Genomic DNA, 25,529 nt, shown 5'->3' on the forward strand with positions numbered 1-25,529 from the left:
AAAAAACAACTAAGTCCAGAACGGAAAAAAGAAAAGCTAAAATTAGGCTCTTAAGCAAAAAGCTAGATGGCTTCCAGAAAGTGGGGGGAGGGGAGTCTCATCGTAATGGGGGAGGGGAAGAAGAATTTCAGACGTTGGAATGGGGGGCGCTGCAGTTTCTGATTTGAGAGTGGATGCACTTAGAAAGCTTCACACATTCCACGTATATTAAGATATTTCCGTATTTTCATATTCTCCATTCTTTGAGAAATTAAAATTTGTAATAGGTAAACATCAAGATAGTAATAGCAATAGCACAATTTTTCATCAAAATAAAAACATACAGAGCATATTTCCCCAAATATTTCTACAATTATGTAGAAGCTCATACAAAGACTTACAGATATTTACCTGTACGTCTTATATATACCTTATCGATACAAAGTTCGTGCAGTAAGGTATTTTTCTGTTGTTAAGTGAAATGAACAATTCGCAAAACACATTTTACAGGGACTTGTTAATGATTTCTTTCTCTTCCTGGGGGTGCTAATGAGGCCCTTTAAAAAAAAACGCTCCTGATGTTTGCCTCTGTTTCCATTAAAATCATTCTACAAAAAACCCTCCTGATAAAGAATGAAGATTTCCTTGTTGCCACCACACTGGAGTTGATCAGATCTCTGTGAAGCGAGTTTAGTGGCTGCAGGTAGAAGCTTGGAGCTGTTGACACTCCGTTAGAGCTAGCCAAGATACTGAACAGCAGTTCAGATGAGGGCCTCAGCCCTGGGAACAAAAAGACCTGGATAAAGCTGGCGGGAGAAAACAAATACAGGATGTGGGGGGACAATAGCCACAGTGGAGTCATTAACAGTCACTGGAAGATAACTGACTTCTCCATGGTCATGGAGATTTACAACTGCTTGCATTTAAGAAAAGCCTCTTAACGCCCTGCCTTTGGAAGGAATTCTTCCCGCCCCTAGAGTTAACTAACTTTAAGTCAGCTTTGATTCCTTGAATTAAATCCTTTATAAGGTGGCCTTTTCCCTTGTACTCACTCACCTTCAACCTCCTGTCTTCTCCCCAAAGAGAAAAATCCTCCACCGTGGCATTCAGGCTTTGGGGTTTTTCTGGTTTTGTTTTGTTTTTGTTTTTGTTTTTGTTTTTGTTTTTGTTTTGGGTGGGGGGGGTACACTTTTTGGTTTTGCTTTTTTTTGTTTGTTTTGTACACTCACCGTGCACCCTAAAAGAGTTGTTTACCAACAACACAGAAAACATGTATTTCTGGCTAGATAAATGGCAGAAATGTCTACCCGTGATTTCGTCACTCTTTAAACCCGGGATGAGTACAGGGTTGAAAAAACACTACTATCATTTATCTTCTGAAATATGATTGAATTAATAACTCTGAGGAGTCCCCAAACATGTATTCCAGGAATGACCTGTTTTTTAAATGTTAAATTCACAGTCCACATGTGAGGCCTCCTGGACTTGCTTTTCCTCTTTCTTATCTGAGGTTATGGACCTCGGGAGAGCAGAGGGGGGTTACAAGGTCAAAGTCTTTTCCTCCTTGGAACTTGCTGCTTGCTGGGAGAGGGTTGCCTGGAAAATAGATGCTTTGGAGAAGGGGTTGGGGGGTCAGGATTTTAATTCTGTTAAGCAACAGCTGGTTTGAGTTTCTTTCCACTTCTATCTCCTGCCCCCTTCCTCACAAATCCGTGGAGAGAAAAGAATTTGTTCAGAAGGGACCCGCAACATAAAAATACACCTTGTCTTACTGTGGCACTTGATGTATGTCATCATTGTTCCAAACTGAATGTCAAGCACTATAGGGACAGGCTAGATTTTATCAAGTTAAATAGGAAATACAACCAGAGCTTTAATCAGAAGAACCTTTTAAAATACAGGATACGTGCCTGGAGATCTTTTAATAATATTTTTAAACTAACACTTTTAATGACCAGAAGTATAATAAAGGCCTCTGGGGTATTTGGAGCCTGACTGCAAAGAATCGTAACTGAAATTTTTTTTTTTTAATTTTTTTTTCAACATTTATTTATTTTTGCGACAGAGAGAGACAGAGCATGAACGGGGGAGGGGCAGAGAGAGAGAGGGAGACACAGAATCGGAAACAGGCTCCAGGCTCTGAGCCATCAGCCCAGAGCCTGACGCGGGGCTCGAACTCCCGGACCGCGAGATCGTGACCTGGCTGAAGTCGGACGCTTAACCGACCGCGCCACCCAGGCGCCCCGTAACTGAAATATTAAAGCATTGCCCGCTGTGGGTGACTTGTTTCTGGAGGGGAGACCTTGTTGTCGGCCTCCAAATTCGTACGCCTTCCTTTGGCAACAAATGTTTATTGAGTGTCTGCTTTTCACTGGACTGTGCTAGGGACTGGGGATGTAGCCATAAGATGTAGGGGTTCGTGGATGCAGACAGGTGCATGAACATCAACTCAGTCTAGTGGAGCTTTAGCTCAAAATCACAGCCTCCTATTCTAAACAGTTTACACGCGGTTTGGGCTTTAAGCATCAGGTCTGTTCAAATAACATTATTCTATAATAAATTAATAAATCCAACACTTATATAATAATAAAACAGTAAAAAAAAAACATGCAAACTACCACATGGTTTGATTGTTTTTATTTGGGTTTTTAAGTCTCCCATGCTTTCTTCCTCCTACGCACACACGCATGCATGCGCGCGCGCACACACACACACACACACACACACACACACACACACAGAATAAAACTCACATCTCTCAAATCAATGGTAAACCAGTACCAGATTTTTTCGTCTGGGCTCCTCAGTGCACTGGCCTCAGGCTCTGTTGGTGTGTGGCTCAACAGCAATCAGAGGTCATAATTTCATTGGCAGTTAGCATCAGGTTTAATTTTTCTAGCATGTTACATTTACCGACATGTCTGGTTTCAGTTATGCTCAGGCACTGACTGAATCAGCTTTGAGCAGCATGATGTCTTCAGGTACCGGAGGTTTATGGAACACACATGCTAATTGTTTTCAATCCCTTTCCTTTCTAAACACAAGAATATATTTTCTGAAGCTGAATAACAGTAGTCCTTAATGGCATTGCTCATTTTTTTATGTCAAGAGAGGGCCTGGAGTAGGTAAAAATATCAGCTTTTCACAAGACTGACACCTACTGATTGACATTGTTGAGAGACGGACCAATTAAAGTTGTGGGGTCTTTTTAAACAGCTGTGTGTGGTTTTGCAAAAAAAAAAAAAAAAGGTGCTTCTCGAAAATGAACACGTATCATTTTTAATTGCATTTTAGGAATGTGACCAAGTTCATATAGATGATGTGTCTTCAGATGATAATGGGCAAGACCTGAGGTGAGCATGTTGAAATGTGAAGTGATTTTCTTCATTTTACAGTTCAATTGCTAGGCTAATTAAGATGAACTTTCTGTCTGGTTAACTTTGGGCTTTTCTTGCATCTAAATAGCACATATAACTTTGGAACAGATGGCTTTCCTGCTGCAGCAACCAGTGCTAACTTGTGCTTGGCAACTGGTGTGCGGGGTGGTGTAGACTGGATGAGAAAGTTGGCTTTCCGCTACAGACGAGTAAAAGAGATCTACAATACCTACAAAAATAATGTTGGAGGCAAGTAGCTATCACCAATATCTTACTGGATTATTACGCTAGTCTGGCTAAAATTCTCAAAGTACGACTCACTTTCACATCACACTTTTTGGGATGTAATAGCTTTTTTGGAGCAGTTTCATCTAACCCGGTGATTATCGTGCTGTGATTTAGTGACAGGAATATTCTCCTTCAATGGGGTAGATGTTTGTGTTCTCATCTTTTGATTGTGCTTCAGAATGACGTTATACATACAAGGGAATATGTTGACTTAATGAAAAGTTTAGGGGTGGTGGCGTTTTGCAGCATGGCTAAATCTACATGCTCTAAAGACGACATCTGGAATCTCTTGCCTGTTCTTTCCTTAGGAGTTCTTCTAGGTCAGTCCCTCCCAAAAAGTGGCATAGGTGACCACTGATAGATCCACGTTTCTATTCTATGAGCTTAGCACCTCTGTTGGGTGGAAATAGATCTTTCCCAATAGATTCGGCAAAGGTTCCCAGACTCACTTGCACTGGCCAAGCCATGGTCATACACCTACCCTGGGAGCCAGAGGGGGGTTGGCTCTGCCCAAACTCCATGGTTAGAGGAATGGTGTGAGCAGACTCCTCAAAAAGAGATGACTTCTATAACCAGGGCAATGCAAGCTAGAAATGCAAAATCAGTAGGTGTTCCCTACAGTGCTAAACAAGTAGGTGTCCAGTGGAGGCTCATGTATGAAAAATTACTTCACATACCACAAAGCCTCAAGAAGATATTAGGAGTTGTATTAAATGTTGATTATTTATAACGCTGAATAGGAACTTTGGTAAGGAGGGAATTCGTGTGCTTTTAAATCCACAGGTCTGCTTGGTCCCACCAAGAGGGAAGCCTGGCTGCAGCTGAGGGCTGAGATTGAAGCCCTGACGGACTCCTGGTTGACACTGGCCCTGAAAGCACTCACGCTCATTCACTCCAGGTAGGCTGCTGTCCCCAAGTCACCCCGTGGTGCTGTTGCTGGAAAACAGCCTTTGCTCTTGTTTGTCCATTTTGAAATTCATTTTCAACAGTCTTTTTTTTTCTTCCTTTCTTTTTTTTCTTTTTTTTTTTTTTTTTTTTTTTTTTTTTTTTTTTTTTTTACTTTCTGTTCTCATAGGACGAATTGTGTGAATATTTTAGTAACAACTACTCAGCTTATCCCAGCATTGGCGAAAGTCCTGCTATATGGATTAGGAATTGTATTTCCAATAGAAAATATTTACAGTGCAACAAAAATAGGTGAGCTGCTTTTGTTTTGTTTTACAATCAACTCTTCTCCTTCAGGCTAGCAAAAATGAAAGGCAATATTTGAGACTTTTTCATAGTACTAGATGTCAAAAAATCAGAAGAATTTAATTTTATTATGTCAGAACTGGCATTAGACATCAAGAGAAATAAAAGCCATAACTCATGCAGCTTCATTCAAGACATTTTACTTTACTGACTAACATTAAGACCTATGCCTTTTACACCTGGGTGGCTCAGTGTTAGGCATCCGACTTTGGCTCAGGCCATGATCTTGTGGTTCATGAGTTCGAGTCCCGCATCCGGCTCTGTGCTGACCGCTCAGAGCCTGGAGCTTGCTTTGCATTCTGTGTCTCTGTCTCTTTCTGCCCCTCCCCCACTCGTGCTCTCTCTTTTTCTGTCTCTCTCAAAAATAAGCATTTAAAAAGACCTACACCTTTTATCTATAGTCAATTTAGCATCAATTCTAGATTATTGTCTTATTTTTCTTTTTAGCTGACATCAACAAAAATATCTAATATGCTAAAACAAATAGTAGTATAGAGATGCACAAAGTAGAAGTGAAACAACTCTAATAATAGCTTTCTTTAAACTGTTATCACTAGAACTATTTTTTTTTGCTTTATTTTAATTCAACATGTATAAACAGTTGGGTTCCCATTTTTGTCATGGGGATACTGAAAAAAAAATTAAGTTCTTGAAAGAAGGAATCATCATTGGGAAAGAAGAGTAATGTGACATTTCATGAGAATAGAAACCAAAGCAGAATAAAAGTGAGATAAAAAGAAGACATGACTTCTGTTCTTACAGAATTCACCATCTAGCAGGGGAAGCAGACATCTAAATAACTGTAATAGGACAAAGCGGTATGTAAATGAGCCTTTATCACATATTTAGTAGATGCCCAGAGCTGTTCTAAGCATTTTCCATATTAAAATCAAACTTTGCAACCTTTCCATTTTACAAATGAGGAAACTAAATCTCAGAGACTTAATTGTCCAAGTTGATAGCCAGTAAAGACAAGAGTCAAACTAGTCTGATTCCAGGGTCCAGACTCCTTTCCATACCCTACGGAGTTCAACCACTAAATGCCTGAATTTCCACTTGAATGAAGAAACATTTACTCCCACCCAAGAGGAGGAAGAGGGCAAGTGTCCATGAAAATTAAAAGGAAGAAATGGCATTGGAGCTGGATATAGAAGGCTAACTAAGAGTTTTGTAGGCAGATGTGCTAGTGAGAGGAAATAGAGACATTGAAGTGTGTTCCCTGCTGAGGGACTTGTCCAGCAGTCGTGGGTCCAGGGAAGCTGATTCTGGAAACGTAGACTTAGGTCTAGTCCTAGGTGGCCTTGTTTACCACCCTAATGAGATGTTATTTTAGTGAGTTCTGGGATGGAGGATGAGGATCCTAGTAGGTGGGAAGAAAGTTTTTGTGGCTGCTCAACTGTATCTAAAGAAAAAAGAGTAAAAATGGAATCTCATTTTCCATCTGACTACACTTTTATACTTCCTGTACTTTTCCTTACTAGCATTTACTAAATTATTGTTAAAGAATTACTTTTATAATTGTTCATAGTTGGATCTTTCCTATAAGAGTGTAGTATCTTGATAACTAAACCTGTTGCTCACCATTGTAGCTATGGTGCCCAGCACATAGTAGGTACTCAACAAATGCTTGTTGAACAAAACGAATAATAAACAGTTGTTTATTCTGAAGAAGGCTGACACAGAGGTTTCTTTTAAACACCCAGGTCATGGGGCGCCTGGGTGGCTCAGTCGGTTAAGCGGCCGACTTTGGCTCAGGTCACGATCTCACACTCCCTGAGTTCGAGCCCCGCGTCGGTCTCTGTGCTGACAGCTCAGAGCCTGGAGCCTGTTTCCGATTCTGTGTCTCCCTCTCTCTGACCCTCCCCCATTCATGCTCTGTCTCTCTCTGTCTCAAAAATAAATAAACGTTAAAAAAAAAAAAAATTTAAACACCCAGGTCAGTAATGACACTGTTAACTGATAGGGGGAAATCAGGTTTGATAGTAAAGATTATGAAGAGCCAGTGGGATATTCAGATAGCCTTGTCAAATGGAAATAGCTGGAGGTGGAGAATGACTGATGCCTCCTGCTAGAAAATACTTATAAAGAAAAAGGAATGTACCAAATAGAATTCCTCGTAGCCCAGTGTAACCAAAATGTTTGATTGTTTGCATGTCCATAAAAATAACAGTTTACATTAAGTCAGGTGTTTATGTTCTCCATAACAATAAAGAGGAATCATACCGTGTTTTGTAAACAGTGGTCCATGGTAAACGTTTACCAGCACAGGAAAGAACGATTTCCAAAGAAGCCTATAGAACAGAAGGGATAGTACTTAACTTCCCACAAGGAAAGAACTAGTTTATTACCTGTCATGCACATTGAACTCCATTCCCAAATAATTTAAATAATTTGAAAATATTAGGATGACAGAAAATTATAATAGCAAGTACATATCAAGTATTTTTAAATGGGCATTTTGTTTGTGATCTTGAACTTTAATTTTTATCAATACAAAATAAAAAATTAGAATTAAAAAGTGGTGGCAGAAATTACCTCAACCTTAGAGGTAGAATTGCTTTCCTGGGGTATTTTTAACGAGCAAAGTAGAGATTGAAACTCTTGTAGTTTTGCTAATTTTGCCATCAAGAGAGATACAATTTGGGAGTCAATGCAGAAAACCCAGGAGTTTTCCTTGTAGGCAAACGGCAGTCATTGGAGGAGAGGACTGGTATCTCATTTTAGCAGAGCTGTGACATTCTTTCAGACAAAATGGATTCATCAAAATAAGAAACTCCATGTAGGAGCTCCAGTTAACTTCTAAAAGTCAGCTTCGGTTTCTTAGTCTTTATTATGGAAGACGTCTATATGACCCAGAATTCACAGCGAAGCCTAGAAGAGACAGGGTACAGGCGAGAAATTTTTTTGTCCGATACAGCTTTACCTTGAAATAACATTGAGTTTAATTACCTTCCTTTTCCCATGAAAAGGAAACTTGGCAAAAACACATAAACATTTCCCTCTAAGGAGGAAAAAAGTTTCATGACATCTAAGTTTTGGGTTGTATATTTTTGCAGTGAAAGCTACACTTTGTATTTGTTTCTCAAAGTGATTTAATATTTCACAGTTTAGTGGGCAACCAAAGAAGCATTGAAATTACATCCTTTGAATAAAGCTGGCCCGATTTCGTTCTGTCAGATGCAAACCAGAGATTTTAGTGCAAAATACAAATATAAAGCAGACATTTGTTTAAGCAAACAAGCAATTTGTTCGTGAGTATATCTGATCCTTATTTGAAAGAGATGCGGGCCTGCTCAGCCATTTACATTTGAAAACTATAAACTGTCCCATTGTCCATGAAAATGACCTTATTGGCAGCCTGGGACTTGGAACACCAGTTTCTTCTCTAAGCAGCAACAATGGATGCATTAACTGCAAGGATGTGCCTTCAGAGAGACCAAATGAAGTCTTGACATGGGAAAGATAATAGATAGATAAAGGTATTCTGTTACCTTTATCCCGCGTTTCTTCCAGGAAAGGGCTTTATTGGACATTAGATGCCTGGGTAGGGTGGGCATGATCTCTGTAGTGCCCCAAATTACCTGACATTTGTTTCAGAAACAGTTTTACCAGAATATTTCAAGTAAACACATTAGGCTTGGCGAGGGGAGGATGGAGTTGGGAATCCCAACTTGAAAATGAAGGAACAAATGAATTCCACTGTTTGATTTCTCTTACTATAACAAAACCAGTCTCAGGGTGGTAGTTGTTTTTTGTTGTTGTTTTCTTGGTTTTTTTTCTTTTTTTTCATCCTTCTCAATAGACGTTGGATAAGATATTATTTTCAGAGTTCAGTATATCATGAAACATTTTTTAAATCCAGTTCAAATTTGTTGCCAGAATCAAATGCCTTTGTCAAGTCTTGGCTCATAGGAAAAAAAGTACTGCGGTAAAACAGTATTTTCTCCCAAATATACCGTGATCGACTAGACCCTACTTTTTAATAAATGAGTTCTTAAGAAAAAAAATATCAAAAATTGACCATTTCCAAAGGACAGAACACCACATGGATAATTTACGGTTTCTGGTTTACTGTGCTTTTCCCCATTCTACCCAAATGGCATCCAAAAGCACTCTTTTCCCGTTTGTGCAAGTAGGATAGAGTGGAATCAGGAGCATAAAGGAAGGTTTTGTGTAAAAAGTTCAAGCACTGTCGTGCTGAGTTACCCCAACTTTCCATTTTTTATAATCTATTTTTGTTCATCAGGCAAGGAAAGCTGTTTTGAGAGGATAATTCAAAGGTTTGGAAGAAAAGTGGTGTACGTTGTTATAGGAGATGGTGTGGAAGAAGAACAAGGGGCAAAAAAGGTGAGTGTTCATCGATGGGGTTTTTACACCATTTAATTTTTTAGTCCTCAAACTGCTCATTCCTGGATCACTTAAACACGTTCAGTGTCTCTGAAACAAATTACAGATGTGTTCAGAACTGTAAGCAGTGAAAAAGGACAGTAGAATTAAATAAATATGATCTTTTTGAAGAGTGCCCTGTACAAACTCAAAGGTCACGGATGGTTGGTCTTCATAGAACATAGACTTTTAAGCAGAAAGGAAGGTTTAGTGCTGTAGCCGCCACCCGAGATGACGCACTTGTGGTGTCCATGTGAGCATATCCCGTTTGGCCGTGGTGGCAGACATTGCCAAGTGATTAAAATCTGCCTGAGCCTGGATCCAGCCTAAGAACCTTCCAGATATTACTTCAGAAAGCCTCTACCGGTTAGTCGGAGCTGGCTTGCCAAACCATTTGCTGTCCTAGAGTACAGTGTCTTCCTTTTATCACAAGGTGAGCACCTCACCTCCGTTGGGACACTTGGAGAAGAGGAGAGGGGTGGGTCCAACTGTGGGTCCCTCGACTCCCAGTTTGTGCATCATACGTCTTTCTATCCTTCTGCATCCCTGCAAGTGTAATTCTGCCGTTTCCCTTAGCAAAAGCTTTCTCGTTAATGTCTTTCATTGCATTTCAAAGAGAGCAGAGGAAGAGGGGACCACATTTCTTCACTCAGGGACCACTCAGGGTCTTTAGTCTCATACAGCCCACCTGTGCAATCTTCCTCACCCCAGCACTTGACATTGCGGCCCCTTCAGCCATGCCTAGCTCTTCCTCCGGGCTTTTGCCTCTGCTTGGAATTATCTTTTCCCCAGTGCCCTACTATTGCTGTCTTAATCGTTTTTCAAAATCCAGTTCGTGTACCACCATTTCTATTCCCCTTGTTTGTAAGAGCTTAATTATAGTAGTTCTCACTCACACTGTAATTGGAAAAGCTGTTGTAAATAGCTTGGATTCTAGAGCAGACAGCCTGCCTTTGAGTTACAGCTCCACTGCTTACCAGTTTTCTGACTTTGAGAATTATGTACCCCTCCTCTTTTTCTTTCCTTTTCTATAAATGGCAATCATAACAGCATCTAGCTCCTTTGGCTGTTTTAAGGATTAGATTTAGTTAAGACGTGAAAGCCGTAAGACAGCCTGATACGTATAAAGTGTGCAACAGAAGGTAGCAGTGTTAGTAAGTAGTTATGGATATGCCTGTTGCAGCAGTAAAATGGGAGCTCAAGAGGTAGGGATCTTATTCTGCTTAGCCTGTTGCTTGAGAATTTGTTTTCAAAACTTTTTTTACAACTGTCTACATCTTGACGCATAGTCTCTAAATATTTTTTTTAATTGAAGAGATTTAAATTAAATTGAAGAATATATTTAATTAAGTATTTTACAAGGTTAACCAATGCAACTGTTTCCCCTTCCTTTCCCCCACACACTCACTGATAGACATCACTACATAATTCCACAATGGATGCAACAATTCATCTCTTCTGAAGTATTCCAGTATGCAGTGGAAGCGATGCAGAAAGTCACCAGCATATAGACGCAGCATTCAGCATGAAGCATGGCCAGCCTTCTTATAGAGTCTGAGGATGATTTAATTCACCTTCAGTGCCTCTGAATTCTAACAAAACCGTAGAAAGTGACCCGAATTCTGTAAATGATGGCTTATTTCAGTTATACCCATTGATGCACAGTTGTGTGCCCGGGATTACGCACCCCCTGAGTGGGATTGGTGCGGATGGAAACCCACACACAATTCAGATCCAATAGAGGTTTGCCGAGCTGCACGTGCAATGTAACGGCTCGTTCTGACATTCCAGGTTCACCGGTGGGCAACCACCACGATGGTTACGTACATCTGTCGGCCCTTCAAGGCTGTTTTCATAAAAGGAAATTTTCCCCAGACTAAATTAGAATACCCCAAACTCAACCCTGGAGAGTTAAAGAGAGGTTTGATGGGAATCCAGACTTTAGGTCTTTTTAGCAAAGCCTCTGGAATCCCCACGCCGTTCCTAGACAGGACCTCCTCGTGGCTAGTGGGATAGTCAGGAGTGTCAAAGTGGAAAGCAGCATTTCATGGCCCCGCGGCCCAGGGCCAAAGATGTGAATCTGCACCCCGCCCCCCCCCCCCCAAGACTGGTCCTTCTTCCTCTACCAGTCACCAAAAAGTTTTAATTCTAAGAGAAGGTTGCCAAAACATGGCTTGCTAGCTTGTGGTAGACCGAAAGATGCTTGTAAAAGTGGTGACTTAGAGCACCGTGGAATCCCGTGGGTCCTAGCAAGGCTTCTTGGGGTGAGTCCCTTGCTAAACCTTTCAGAGTAGCATGTTTCTTAGATGTTCATCACGGGTGAGCATAACGTGGAAAAAGTAAAGGAATTCTCAGTTTAATGTTACAACTGGAAGTATTACAGTAATAGGGCTAAGAGTATTTGTTCTCTCTGCAGAACAGTTAAAACTGTTTCCACTGTTTATCTTTGAACGTGTTGTTATTTTTACTTGGGACAAACACACCTGTGCCGAAAAGAATTAGGCAGCTGCCCGTGAAGAACAGGCTCTTTGAATTTTTTGACTGTGAATGAATATTCTTAGCTTCAGTTTTCTGTTTTGATTTTGTGGGATGAGTGTAATGTGGTAAGGGTCCAATACTATCTGTTGTGAACAAACTCTTGGCACCTTGAGACCCGCCAGTGTGGGAATTCTAACAAAACCGTGACCACGAGTTACAAGACTGTTTATGTGTATTATGTACAAGGCATGGATTTTTCAGAAGGTTCAGATTCCTGATAACCTTGCATAAAATTCAGATGTCATCAATCCTCCCCAGTGACAAATCTGACTATTCCTGTCTTATATTCTGTCTAACCTTATTCGGTTAACTAGTATTTATAGTAGTACTTTGTGGGGTGCCTGGGTGGCTCAGTCGGTTGAGCGTCCAGCTTCGGCTGAGGTCATGATCTCACGGTTTATGAGTTCGAGCCCCACGTCTGGCTCTGTGATGACAGCTTGGATCCTGGAGCCTGCTTGGATTCTGTGTCTCCCTCTCTCTCTGCCCCTCCCTCGCTTGCACTCAGTCTCTCTCTCTCAAAAATAAATAAACATGAATAAAAATTAAAAAGAAATAAGATGGTTATCCATGCTGTAGAAAGATTAATAATCATAATGGTAAAAGAATTACTCTCAATTATAAAGCCCTTATTATGTCCCAGACTCACTCTCAGGCACTTCCTATCCATTATCTCATTAAATCCTCACCATCATTCTGTGAGGAAGGAGTCCTTAGACCCACTTTATATATGAGAAAACCAAGGTTCAGGAAAGTAAATAATCTGGCCAAGATCACAGAACTTGGGAGTAGCCAAACTAGGACCGTGAGATGTGGCCCAAAGTCCCTTTAGATTAAAAACTTTATTTACGTATCTTAAATATGATTTGATTCACAAAAAAAGAATTTTCATGCTTATTTTTTAAATTATTAGAATAAAGTATGCCATGTTTGCTTTTTTTTCCCCCTTTCAGGAGGCAGATAGAACCATGTTCTCTTTCTCCCAGGTTTTCTTAAAATTTTAAGAAAAAATCAATTCTGATATAGTTTGTGAGCATTCTAGATTATTAAATAAAATAGTGAAACTCTGTGAGTTTCAGTCATAAAATGTTTTGCAAAATCAAACCATTTTGCAGTTCTTCTAGATCAATTCTGACCATTTAGCTTGTCTCTCTTAGTTTTCTAAGTCCTTTTAAAAATCCAATACAGGGGCGCCTGGGTGGCGCAGTCGGTTAAGCGTCCGACTTCAGCCAGGTCACGATCTCGCGGTCCGTGAGTTCGAGCCCCGCGTCAGGCTCTGGGCTGATGGCTCGGAGCCTGGAGCCTGTTTCCGATTCTGTGTCTCCCTCTCTCTCTGCCCCTCCCCTGCTCATGCTCTGTCTGTCTCTGTCCCAAAAATAAATAAAAAACGTTGAAAAAAAAATTTAAAAAAAAATCCGATACATCTCTCTAAATAATGTTCTTTTGCTTGAGGTAGTTCCTTTTTTCAAGCTCAGAAATGAAACCAGTAAGTATTCTGCCCGTTGCCGGTTTCCTGATGGTCAATTGAAGTCTGTTCTGTCACCTTTGTTCTCTTTGCCAATATAGTCCCAGGGCTTTCCTCAGTAATTTCATCTAATTCTATAATTCATAGCCTGAGAATACACCCCCTCAAAGAGAATACGTTAAAAATACCTTTGTTTACTTAAAGGAACAACTGTATTCCAAAAAGATCTCTTACAAGAGTTTTCTGCCAGGATCTCTTTGTTCCTAGAAAGGCTTCAGAGAACGTGAGAAGCCATCTACCTCTGGATCCCTTTTTCTGATGTGTCTTTTGTTGTCAAAGTCTGCCAGGCTTTCTTTCTGTATCATAGAAATCTATGTTTCCCTAATACAGTATACAAGAGTAGGCATACGTATGAATGAAAAAAAAAAATCAAATGTCACAGTCTTCTGCATAACGCCAGCAATTTTCATTCCTAGAGTAAAAGTGGCCTTGTTTTATAACTCTACAACTAAACTCCCTTTGCTTACTTTTCTGAGAACTACTTAAAATTAATCACTTGTGAACACCAGAGAGAAAATAGCAAGCATCCATTATTGCGTAATGGCAAAGCCTTCATCAATACGTGTCTACCTAATTTATTTGTTTGTTTAGATTTTTTAAGTGTAGCTGACACGCAGTGTTACGTTAGGTTCAGATGTACAACACAGTGACTCCATAACTGTATACGTTATTCTGTGCTTCTTACGAGTGTAGCTACCATCTGTCACCATGCGACGCTAGCACGATACCATTGATTAGATTCCCTATGCTGTACCTTTGATCACCACGACTTGCTCATTCCATACTCTGCTTCATCCGTTTTGCCCATCCCCCCACCCTTGTTCCCTCTGGCAGCCACCAGTATGTTCTCTGAATCTGTGGGGCTGCTTCAGCTTTTTGTTTCTTTGTTTTATGTTGGTTTTTAGATTCCACGTCTAAGTGAAATCATATGGCATTTGTCTCTCTCCGACTTATTTCACTTCGCATAATACCCTCTGGGTCCATCCATGTTGCCATAAATGGCAAGATCTCATTTTTTTATGGCTGAGTAATATTCCTTCGTATATATACCACATCTTTTTTTTATCCATTCATCTATCAGGGGACACTTAGCTTTCTTCCGTATCCTGGTTATTGTAATAATGCTGCAATAAATGTAGTGATGCGTACATCTTTTTGAATTAGTGTTTTTATTTTCTTTGGGTAAGTGCAATTCTTAGTGGAATTACTGGATGCAGCATTTCTATTTTTAATTTTTGGAGGAGACTCCATACTGTTTTCCACAGTGGTTGTACCAATTTACATTCCCACCAACAGTGCATGTGAGGGTTTCTTTTTCTTCACATTCTCATCAACACTTGCTTATTTTTTGTCTTTTTGATGTTAGCCTTACACCAGTAGGTATAAGGTGATCATTGAGGTTTTGATTTGCATTTTCCTGATGATTAGTGATGTGCTGAGCATCTTTTCGTATGTCTCTCTTTCATCTGTATATCTTCTTTGGAAAAATGTATATTCAGGTCCCCTGCCCATTTTTAATCAGATTATTTGTTTTACTGGTGTTGGCTTACATAAGGTTTTAATACATTTTAGATATTAACCCCTTATCAGATATATCATTTGCAAATACCTTCTCCCATTCAGTTGGTTCCCTTTTCATTTTGTTGATGGTTCCCTTTGCTGTGCAAAAAGCTTTTTATTTTAATGTGATCCCATAGTTTTGCTTTTGTTTTTCCTTGCCTGAGGAGACCTCATCTAGCAAAATGTTGCTAAGGCTGATGTCAAAGAGATTGCTTACTGCCTATGTTTTCTTCTAGGACTGTGATGGTTTCAGGTCGCACATTCAACTCTTGCATCCATTTTGAGTTTATTTTTGTGTATGGTATAAGAAAGTGGTCTAGTTCTATTCTTTTGCATATAACTGTCCAATCTGCCCAGCAACATTTATCGAAGAGACCGCCTTTTCCCTACTGTATATTCTTGACTCCATTGTTGTAGATTAATGGACCATATGCATATGGGTTTACTTCTGGGCTGTTTTGTTCTCTTTATCTATGTGTTTGTTTTGTGCCAGCACCATACTATTTTGATTACTATAGCTTTATAGCGTACCTTAATATCTAAGACTGTGATATCTCCAGCTTTGTTCTTTCTCAAGATTGCTTTGGCTGTTCAGGGTCTTTTGTGGTTCCATACAAAGTTTCGAATTATCTGTTCTAGTTCTGTGAAAAATGCTATTGGTATTTCAGTATTGATTGCAATCGAATCTGTAGATTGCTTTGGATAGTATGGGAATTTTAACAATATTAATTCTTTGAATCCGTGAGTATGGAATGTCTTCTCATTTATTTGTGTCATCCTAAATTTTTTCCATCAGTGTTTTATTCAGAGTATAGCTCATTCATCTCCTTGATTAAGTTTATTCCTAGGTATTTTATCCTTTTTGGTACAGTTGTAAATGGAATTGTTTTCTTAATTTCATTTTGCTGCTTCATTATTACTTCTAATAGTTTTTGCATGGGTCTTTAGGGTTTTCTATGTATAGTATCATGTCATCTGCAAATAGTGACAGTTTACTTCTTTCTTCCCAATTTAGATGGCTTTTCCTTTTCTTGTCTCATTGCTACAGCTAGGACTTCTATTTTATGCTATTATCTTTCATTTCTAATTATTCTACATCAAATAAAAGTGTAAGAGTAGAAATTCTTGTCTTGTTCTTGATCTTAGAGGAAAAGTTCCCAGTCTTTCACCATTGAGTGTGATGTTTGCTGTGGGTTTATATCATATATGGTCTTTGTTATGTTGAGGTACGTTCCTTAGAACCTACTTTGTTGAGAGTTTTTATCACAAACAGATGTTAAATTTTGTCAAATTTATTTTCTGCATCTATTGAGATTGCAAATTGAGATCATTTTTATCCTTGATTTTGTTAATGTGGTGTATCACTTTGATATATTTCCAGATGTTGAACAGAATAAATCATACTTGATTGTGGTGGAAAGATCCTTTCAACATATTGTTGAATGTGATTTGCTAATTTTTGTTGAGGACTTTTGCATTTATGTTCACCAGGGATATTGGCCTGTAATTTTTTTTTAAATAGTGTTTTTGGTTTTGGTATCAGGGTAATGCTGATCCCCTAGATTGTATTTGGAAGCTTTTCTTCCTTTTCTATTGTTGGGAATACTTTCAGAGAATAGATATTAACTCTTCTTTAAATATTTGATAGGCTACTTACTTCAGCAGCACATAAACTAAAATTGGAACAATAAATGTTTAACAGAATTCACCATCTGGTCCTGGACATTTTTGGTTTGTTGGAAATTTTTGGTTACTGATTTAATTTCATTACTAGTAATTGGTTTGTTCAGATTTTCTATTTCTTCCTGATTATGTTTGGAAGATTATATGTTTCTAGGAATCCATCCATTACTTCTAAGTTGTCCAATTTGTTGGCATATAATTTTTCATAGTCTTTAATAATATTTTGTAGTTATGGTGTAGGTTGTTATTTCTCTCCTTTTATTTCTGATTTTATTTATTGGGGTCTTTTTTTTTTTTTCCATGAGTCTGGCGAAAGGTTTATCAATTTTATCTTTTTTTAAATGTTTTGAGTGTGAGAGAGCACAAGTGGGGAAAGGGCCAGAGAGAGAGAGAGAGAATCCCAAGCAGGCTCTGCACTATCAGCACAGAGACTGACTTGGGACTTGAACTTACAAACTGAGACCATGACCTGAGCTGAAATCAAGAGTTGGACACTTAACCAACTGAGCCACCCAGTCACCCTAATTTTGTTTATCTTTTCCATGATCCAGATCTTGGTTTCATTGGTATTTTCTGTTATTTTTAAATCTCTATTTTATTTATTTACGCTTTGAACTTTATTATTTCCTTCCTTCTAGTAACTTTGGGCTTTTTTCTTAAGTATAAGATTAGATTATTTATTTGAGATTTTCCCTGTTTCTTGAGGTAGGCCTGAATCACTGTAAATTTCCCTCTTGGAACTGCTTTCACTGTGTCCTAAAGATTTTGGACCTTTGTGTTTTTATTTTCACTTGTCTCTTTGTATTTTTTGCTTTCTCTTTAATTTCTTTGTTGACCCATTAGCCTCAACATCTTTGTGGGTTTTTTTCCAGTTTTTTCTTATAATTGAATTCTACTGTCATACTGTTTGGGTCTGAAAAAATATTTGAAATGATTTCAATCTTCTTAAATTTTTAAGATTTGTTTTGTGGCCAGCTTGTGATCTGTCCTCAAGAACATTCCAAGTGCACTTGAAAAGAATGTGTATGCTATTGTTTTGGGATGGAATGTTCTGTATATATCTGCCAAACCCATCGTGTCTAATGTGTCATTCAAAGCCACTGTTCCTTGTTGATTTTCTGTCTGATTGATCTAGCCATTGATGTAAGGGGGTGGCTGTTAAAGTCCTCTCTTATTATTGTATTACTGTCATTTTTTCCCTTTTGTTTCCATTAATAGTTGTATTATGTATTTAAGTGCTCCAGTGTTGAGTGCATAAATATTTACAGTTGTTATATCCTCTGGTTGGATTGATCTCTTTATCATGCAATGCCCTTCTTTGTCTCTTATTACAGTCTTTGTTTCAAGTCTATTTTTGTCTGATATAAGCATTGATACCCCATCTTTTTTGTTTATTTCCATTTGCATGGAATATCTTTTACATCCCTTTTACTTTCAGTCGTATGTGCCTTTAGGTCTGAATTGACTGCCTTATAGGCAGCATATAGATGGGTCTTGTTTTTGTATCCATTTCATCACCCTTATGTCTTTTGACTGGAGAATTTAGACCATTTAAGGTACTTATTAATAGGATGTACTTATTGCTATTTTGTTAACTGATTAATGGTTGTTTTTGGTTCTTCTCTTGCTCTCTTCCTTTGTGTTATACTTGGTCCCCTTTCTCTTTGTTTCTTATGTATCTGTTATTGGTTTTTGGTTTGTAGTCACCATGAGGTTCATATATGATATCCTAAATATATCGCAGCCCATGTTAAGTTGATGGTCACTTAAAAACAAATACATTCTAAAAGAACTTCATTTTTACTTACATGTTTTATGCACATGTTGTCATAGTTTACATTTTCTTTATTTTGTGAGTTCTCTTAACTAATTTTATAGGTGTAGTTGATTTTATTACTTTTGTCTTTAACCTTCATAGTAGCTTTATAAATGATTGTTCTACTACATTTACTGTATATTTACTTTTACTCATGAAGTTTTGTCCTTTCATAATTTTCTCCTAAGTATAGTTTTTTCTCTTCCACTTGAAGAATTTAACATTTTTTGTAATGCCAGTTTAGTGGTGATGAACTCCTTTAACTTTTGTTTGGGGAACTCTCTCCTTCAATTCTGAATAATAATCTTTCCTGGTATTCTTGATTGTAGGTTTTTTTCCTTTCAGCACTTCGAAAAGACCATGCCACTCCCTTCTAGCCTGAAAAGTTTCTGCTGAAAAATTAGCTGATAACCTTGTGGGGACTTCCCTTATATGTAACTAATTACTTCTGTCTTGCTGCTTTAAAAATTTTTATCTTTAAATTTTGTCATTAATTATTACATGTCATGGTATGGACTTTATTGGGTTCATCTTGTGGGGAATTCTCTGAACTTCCTGAACCTGAGTGTCTCTTTCCTTTCCCAAATTAGAAAAGTTTTCTGCCCCTCTGTAGGGGACCCCTATAATGCAAATATTTGTTTGCTTGATGTTGTCTCAGAGATCTTTTAACCTATCCTCATTTTGTAAACTTTTTTTTTTCTTTTTGCTGTTCAGCTTGGGTGGTTTCCATTACCCTTTCTTCCAAATCACTGACCTGTTCTGCATCCTGTAATCTGCTGTCCATTTCCTCTAGTATATTTTTCATTTCAGTTTTATATTCTCCCACTTTAATTGGCCCTTTGCTATATTTTATTTTTTATGTTGAAATTCTTACTGAATTCATCCACTCTTAAGGCTAGCAAGCATTTATAGGACCATTACTTTGAACTCTATCAAGTAGATTGCTTACCTCCGTTTCATTTAGTTTGTGTTCTGAGGTTTTAGCTCGTTCATTTTTTGGAGTGTAATCCTTTGTCTCCTCATTTTGCATGACTTTCTATGTTTGTTTACATGAATTCAGCAAAACAGCTATTTCTCCTAAATTTGAAGGAATGATCTTATAGACTGTGTATGCCTGGTAACTTTGGCCGGACTGCTGGAGCTGTGGCGGGCATGGACTTGGGGGGGTCAGTGCTGGGGCTGCCCTGGTGGGATGACCAGGGCTTAAGTAGGCATAGGTCAGGGTGGTCCTGGTGCTCTTTGTGCAGAGCCTAGCAGGATAGCTGAAGTGTGGGTATAAGCCAGTGTATCTCAGAGTGTTTTGTGCAGGAGTGCCCTGGGCAGCTAGAGCCAAGGCCGGCATGGGCCGTGGCTTCTCAGGGTCCTATAGGCTAGGGTGCCCTGGCAAGCGATCAGCAGCAAAGTGGTATGTGTCTGGAGTGTTTTGGGGTGCTTTGTGCTGGTCTCACCTTGGCAAGGTGACTGGAGCTATAGTGAGCACGGGTATACCACCATGAGAGTCACCTTAGTGGAACAGCTGGGGCTCTGGTGGGCTCACTGAGGTAGCGGGTCCACTATGGTGCCCAGACCCTGCCCTGGTTCATACTGTCAAGGTGGAAAGAGAACATAAATTGCGGTGCTTGCCAGCCACTCCAATTTAGAGAGATTTTCAGCAGTTCCCTCACTGGTGGAGTTCTAGGATTGGATCCTTTATATTCCAGTTGCCCTTTAAACTGCAACTCTGTTTCGTGGCCCAGGACAGACAAATGTGTTCATGGTTTCTTGGTACTATCCCTCCCTGTTGCAATCCACAGCATTGGAAGCGGGGCGTTCCTGACTCGGTTTCTCTTGCCATTCTCTACCTGGTCTTTTGTTTTGCAGAAGCTGTTCAGTCAACCCTCAGTTCTTCAGGAGATATTGCTAAATACATAAATAAGTGTATATTTGGTATATTCATGGAGGAGGTGGATTCAGGGTCTTCCTACATTGCCATCTTGGACTAGACAAACTCAAAAAGTGTCCATTTTAAATGTGAACTCTAAAATTTGCTCACATCCAAGATGCCATAGAGAACGTGATTACCAATGTTCAATTCTAAGCTTATTCAGAATATGAGAAAAATGAGATCTGCTTTTATAAAAAACGGTAACATTTTTTGCAGGTTTGAGACTTCCTAACACCAAGTACAGTAAATTTTGTTCTTCTAAAGCCATTAATTTTATTGACTGCTTAATGAGCATATTATATATGCCAGCTCTTGAATTGGATTTCATCTTTGTTCTGAAAGAATTCACTTCTGTCTCGAGTAGAAGCAGATATGCAAATACTAAAAGAGCAATGCCATGCAATAAATTTCATGATGAATTTTTAGAATAATCTATCTTCCGAGATCTTTTTATTTACAATTTGGGAAGTATTTGTACCTCCATATGCCAGTCTTCTAGAGATAATACACGCATATGAAAGCACAATCATGGTCTTTTTTTAACAATGTATCCTGGCATTCATTCCATATCAGTGTATGGAGTTCTGCATCTCTAATTTCTTTACATGGCTGCGCTATACTTTAATCAGTTCCCTGAGGCTGAACGTTTAGGTGATTTTCATATTTACTATTACAAACAGTTCTGTAGTAAATGTTCTTTATGTGATTCATGCATGGACAAGTGTATCTCTGGGGAAAAGTCCTAGAAGTACAGTACCTAAGCCAAAGGTTATGTGCTTTTATGTTTTTAAATATTTTATTAATACATTCTTAGTAATTCAGCAAAATTCAATTTACACGTGAGTGTCCATGCACCCAGCTTTTTATGTTAGTTAAGTGCAAAATACTAGATGAGGAGGAGAGGTAGCACAAAGGGATTTAGAAAATTGCACACATGGACAAGAGGAGCAGGAAGGAGGTGTCATTTTCCCATTATTCAGGGAATAGTTTGTTTCTAACACTGTAAAAACTTGTACTACTTTCCCGTATTTCGGCTTTGGTAGCCGTTATTCTCAATAATGCCTGATCTCAATAAACTAATAATATACTCACCACCTATCATTTCTGTTAATATCTGCGGTTAGCTCTTTTCATTCCCATGGCTCCAGTTGGTCATCCGGGGTCATTCCATCTGAATATCCGCCGATGAACTAACCCAGTTCACCCACTCGGATTTATTTGGTGTTCCCCTCCTCCAGCCCATCACCGGGACACGTGAAGTGTTCCCTCATTTGTGTCCCGTCCATTGTACCCACTCCATTTCTCCTATCCTTCTGCATACTTTCTCTTCTACTGGCCAGCCACACCTCTCTATTCCATCCTTCCTAGTTAGACATTCCAAGTGTTTCTACCTGGAAAAATCTCCTTCCTCATTAGTCTTTATCATGAACATATCATTCAGAGCTCACCACCTCCATACTAAATTTTCTGCACCTCCCTCCTATCAGCCTTGTCATAGACTATGTCCTGACTGAGAGCCCTTTCCCATCTACCTAACCAGCTCTGCCCATTCTTCAAATTCAGTGCAGGCTCAACGTACCCTCTCCAGCTTACAACTGAGCTTTCTTCTCTCTGAATTTATTCCTTGATTCTTTCTTGTTTTATTGAGATATAATGGATAGGCATTACTATTTAAGTTTGAGAAGGTGTACAGCATAACGACGTGAGTTACATATATTGCAAGGTGATTGCCACGGTAAGTTAACATCTATCATTATAGCTACAAAAAAATGAGAACTCTTAGGATTTACTCTTAATTTTCAAATATACTATAAAGCAGTGTTATTGATCTTATAACCAGAGCTTTATATCTTTCAATCACTTTCATCCAATTCCCCTACTCTTTGTGTCTGGTAACCACAAATTTGATCTCTTTTTCTAGGAGTTTGGGATTCTTTTTTTTTTTTTTTTTGAGATTGTACATGTAAGTGACATCATTCAGTATTTATCTTTCTCTCTCTGACTTATTTTACTTAGCATAAGGTCCATCCATGTTGTTGCAAATGGTAAGTTGTTTTGTTTTTTAATGACTGAGTAATATTCCATCGTATGTGAATACCACAACTTCTTTATCCATTCATTCATTGATGGATATTTAGGTTGTTTCTGTGTCTTAGTTATTGTGAATAATGCTCTAATGAACATAAGGAAACAGATATCTCTTTGACAATGATTTTGTTTCCTTTGGATAGAAACCCAGAAGTGGAATTGCAGATCATAGGGTAGTTCTGGGTTTGTTATTGTTTTACATTCCCACCAACAGTGAACAAATGTTCTCTTTTCTTCAGAATCTTGCCAGCATTTATTACCTCTTGTCTTTTTTTATGATAGCCCTTCTCAGACAGGAGGTGAGATGTCACTGTGGTTTTGACTTGGATTTTCCTGATTAGTGATAGTGAGCATTTTTTCATATACCTATTGGCTGTCAGCATATTTTCTTTGGAAAAATACCTATTTATTGTTTGCTACTGATTTGTATGAATTTATTATATATTTTGAATATTAATCCCTTACCTAATATGTGGCTTACAAATATTTTTTCCCATTCTTTAGACTTTTCATTTTTTTAAATTTTTTAAAAATGTTTATTTAATTTTGAGAGAGGGGCAGAGAGAGAGAGTGACACAGAATCTGAAGCGGACTCCAGACTCTGAGCTGTCAGCACAGAGCCTGATGCAGGGCTCGAAATCACAAACCGTGAGACCATGACCTGAGCTGAAGTCAGATGCTTAACCGACTGAGCCACTCAGGCACCCCTAGATTGTTTTTTTCATGTTAGTGCTGTGCAGAAGTTTAGTCCAATGTAATCCACTTGTTTGTGCTTTAGGGATCCAAAAATAATCATTGCCAAGGTCCATGTCAAGGAGCTTTTTTTCTGTTTTCTTCTAGGATTTTTCTGGTTTCTGGTCTTATATTTAAGTCTTTAATCCATTTTGAGTTAATAGTTGTGAATGGCATAAGATGGGGGGCTAGTTTCATTGGCTTACATGTCTGAAGCCAATTTTCCCAGCACCAATTATTAAAGAGATTACCTTTTCTCCATTGAGTGTTCTTGGCTCCATTGTTAAATGTTATGTGACCATATATATACATGGTTAATTTCTGGGCTGTTGATTCTATTTCATTGATCTATGTGTCTGTTTTTATGTCAGTACTATACTATTTATATTACAAGAGCTTTATAATATAGCTTGAAATCAGGAAGTGTGATGCTTCCCATTTTTCTTAGGATTTTTTGGGCCAGTTGGGGTTATTCGTAGTTCCATATAAATTTCAGGTTTGTTTTTTCTGCTTCTCTAAAAACTGCCATTGGAATCTGGATAGGTTTTGCATTGAATGTGTAGTTGGTTTTGGATCACATGGACATTGAAGCAATATTAATTCTTCCATGAACATGAGATACCTTCCCATTTGTATATGTCTTCCAAGTTCTTTCATTAATGTCTTACACGTTTTTAATGTAGTTATTTTCCTTGATTAAATTAATTTTTAAGTATTTTGTTGGTCTTGGTACTATTGTAAATGGAATAATTTTATTTTGTATGGATAATTCATTTTTAATGCATAGAAACACTACTGGTTTTGTATGTTAATTTTGTATCCTGCAACAGATCTAACACTTTTTTGTGTGTGGAGTCTTTAAAATCATGTCATCTGCAAATAGTTTTACTTCTTCATTGTCAATTCTGTGCCTTTTATTTCTTTCCTACTGATTCTTGTCAATGGGGGACATAGGCCATGCATAGTATTTTATACATCTGCTGTAGCTACAATACTAAAGTCATAGACTTTATCTATAAAATGAAGGTTTAGGGGAAATGACTCGAGTGCTTCTAGGTTTAATAAACAGAGTCCAGAAAACTATGTCATAATTCAAAGTCACACACCTAATGTCAGAGTTGAGAATATAACCCAGGTCTCCTCATTCTGGCACCTGATTTTTTTTTTTTTTTTAAAAGAAACATGTTTCAGGCTTACTGATGAAGGGAAAAAATGGTTGTCTTTGCACCCACTTGTGCTGGGAAGCTCTTGTACATTCATAAAATCTTTACATGAGTATGTGGCTAGTTAGGGAAAATATTATTTTGTGACATTCTCATTATTTGTTAAGAGGAGTTTGAGTTTCCTGTCCTCTCCCTAGATTCAGTCTTATAATCACTCACTTAATGTTAAATACACATTTCTTAAAGTAGAAGCCCTGTAATTTTTGTGAGAATAGGACTGCTGATTATAACAAAGATCATTACCTTCATGTTCTGAATTAGTCCTGAGGGTGGAGTTGCAGTCCTTGAGTGGGGGTCCCAGAGATCACCTGTTCCCTTTCAGGTACACCTAAGGGTTGCCAGTTATCACTGTAAAACCTTTTGCATTTTTACTCAAATCGATGACCCCATCGTCACTGCATCGTGATGCGTTGTGTCCGTAATATACCACAGGCATATTCCATCTTTTGAATTTGTTTCAGGGTGCTACTTGATATGTGTTTCTTATTGATACTCTTGTACAGGAAGAGTACAAAAAAGCCATTAGTATTTCATTGGCAGTAAACAAGCCAACCCAGGGCTCTTTGTGAATAACCTCACCTTTCTGAAACTTGTTTTAAGAATGGTTTAGAACAGTTTAAAGTAAATGTACTCTAGACTGGCATCATCTCCTACACCTGTAAAGATAAGACGTATAACCATTTTTTTACTTTGTTTACTGTGGAATTAAATGCCTAATTTATATCTTAAGCATGTACCAAAGGATCAGCTGGATTTTTTTCAGTTCCCTTTTCAATTTCTCTGCCACGCATTGCATTCTACAGTGCATACTGTGATGTGTTTTGTTGCCTAGGGGAAACATATCTAATTTCAGATAATCAACATGTAAAAGAATTTGAACTTACTTTGAAAAAAAAAGCATTCCATTTCTTATAGAAGGACTTTTATATGTATTTACAAAGGTAGTTGTCCTGAAAGCTTCTGGATGGCTATCTGAAGAGCCTTCGGCATTCTCTGCTACATCCTGAAAGCATATTCTGTGAGAGCAATAGAACTACTCTATAGCTTCCTTTATTCACTTGTTCGTGAGAAGCAGCTTTGGGGAGGGGCACCTGATCTCTGGCAAATTAGAGAAAATAAGACCAGAAAGAAAGTAAGAAAAATACACGAGGATATGACAATA

At 38.4% G+C, this 25,529-nt stretch overlaps 1 protein-coding gene across 16 annotated transcripts in view; it reads left to right on the forward strand.

Annotated features, from left to right (window-relative positions):
• Positions 1-25,529, forward strand: part of EYA1 (EYA transcriptional coactivator and phosphatase 1) — a 354,818-nt gene that overhangs the window by 324,809 nt on the left and 4,480 nt on the right. For all 16 annotated transcript variants that reach the window (XM_086695354.1, XM_086695347.1, XM_086695348.1 and 13 more), the window contains 5 exons: positions 3,274-3,332; positions 3,445-3,605; positions 4,428-4,542; positions 4,720-4,841; positions 9,142-9,242. In XM_086695354.1, the coding sequence (XP_086551480.1) occupies positions 3,274-3,332; positions 3,445-3,605; positions 4,428-4,542; positions 4,720-4,841; positions 9,142-9,242 (558 nt within the window). The remainder of the gene's footprint in view (positions 1-3,273; positions 3,333-3,444; positions 3,606-4,427; positions 4,543-4,719; positions 4,842-9,141; positions 9,243-25,529) is intronic.

The sequence above is a fragment of the Puma concolor genome, chromosome F2, assembly GCF_028749965.1.
Source record: "Puma concolor isolate L17-30 chromosome F2, mPumCon1.1.hap2, whole genome shotgun sequence".
NCBI lineage: Eukaryota > Metazoa > Chordata > Mammalia > Carnivora > Felidae > Puma > Puma concolor.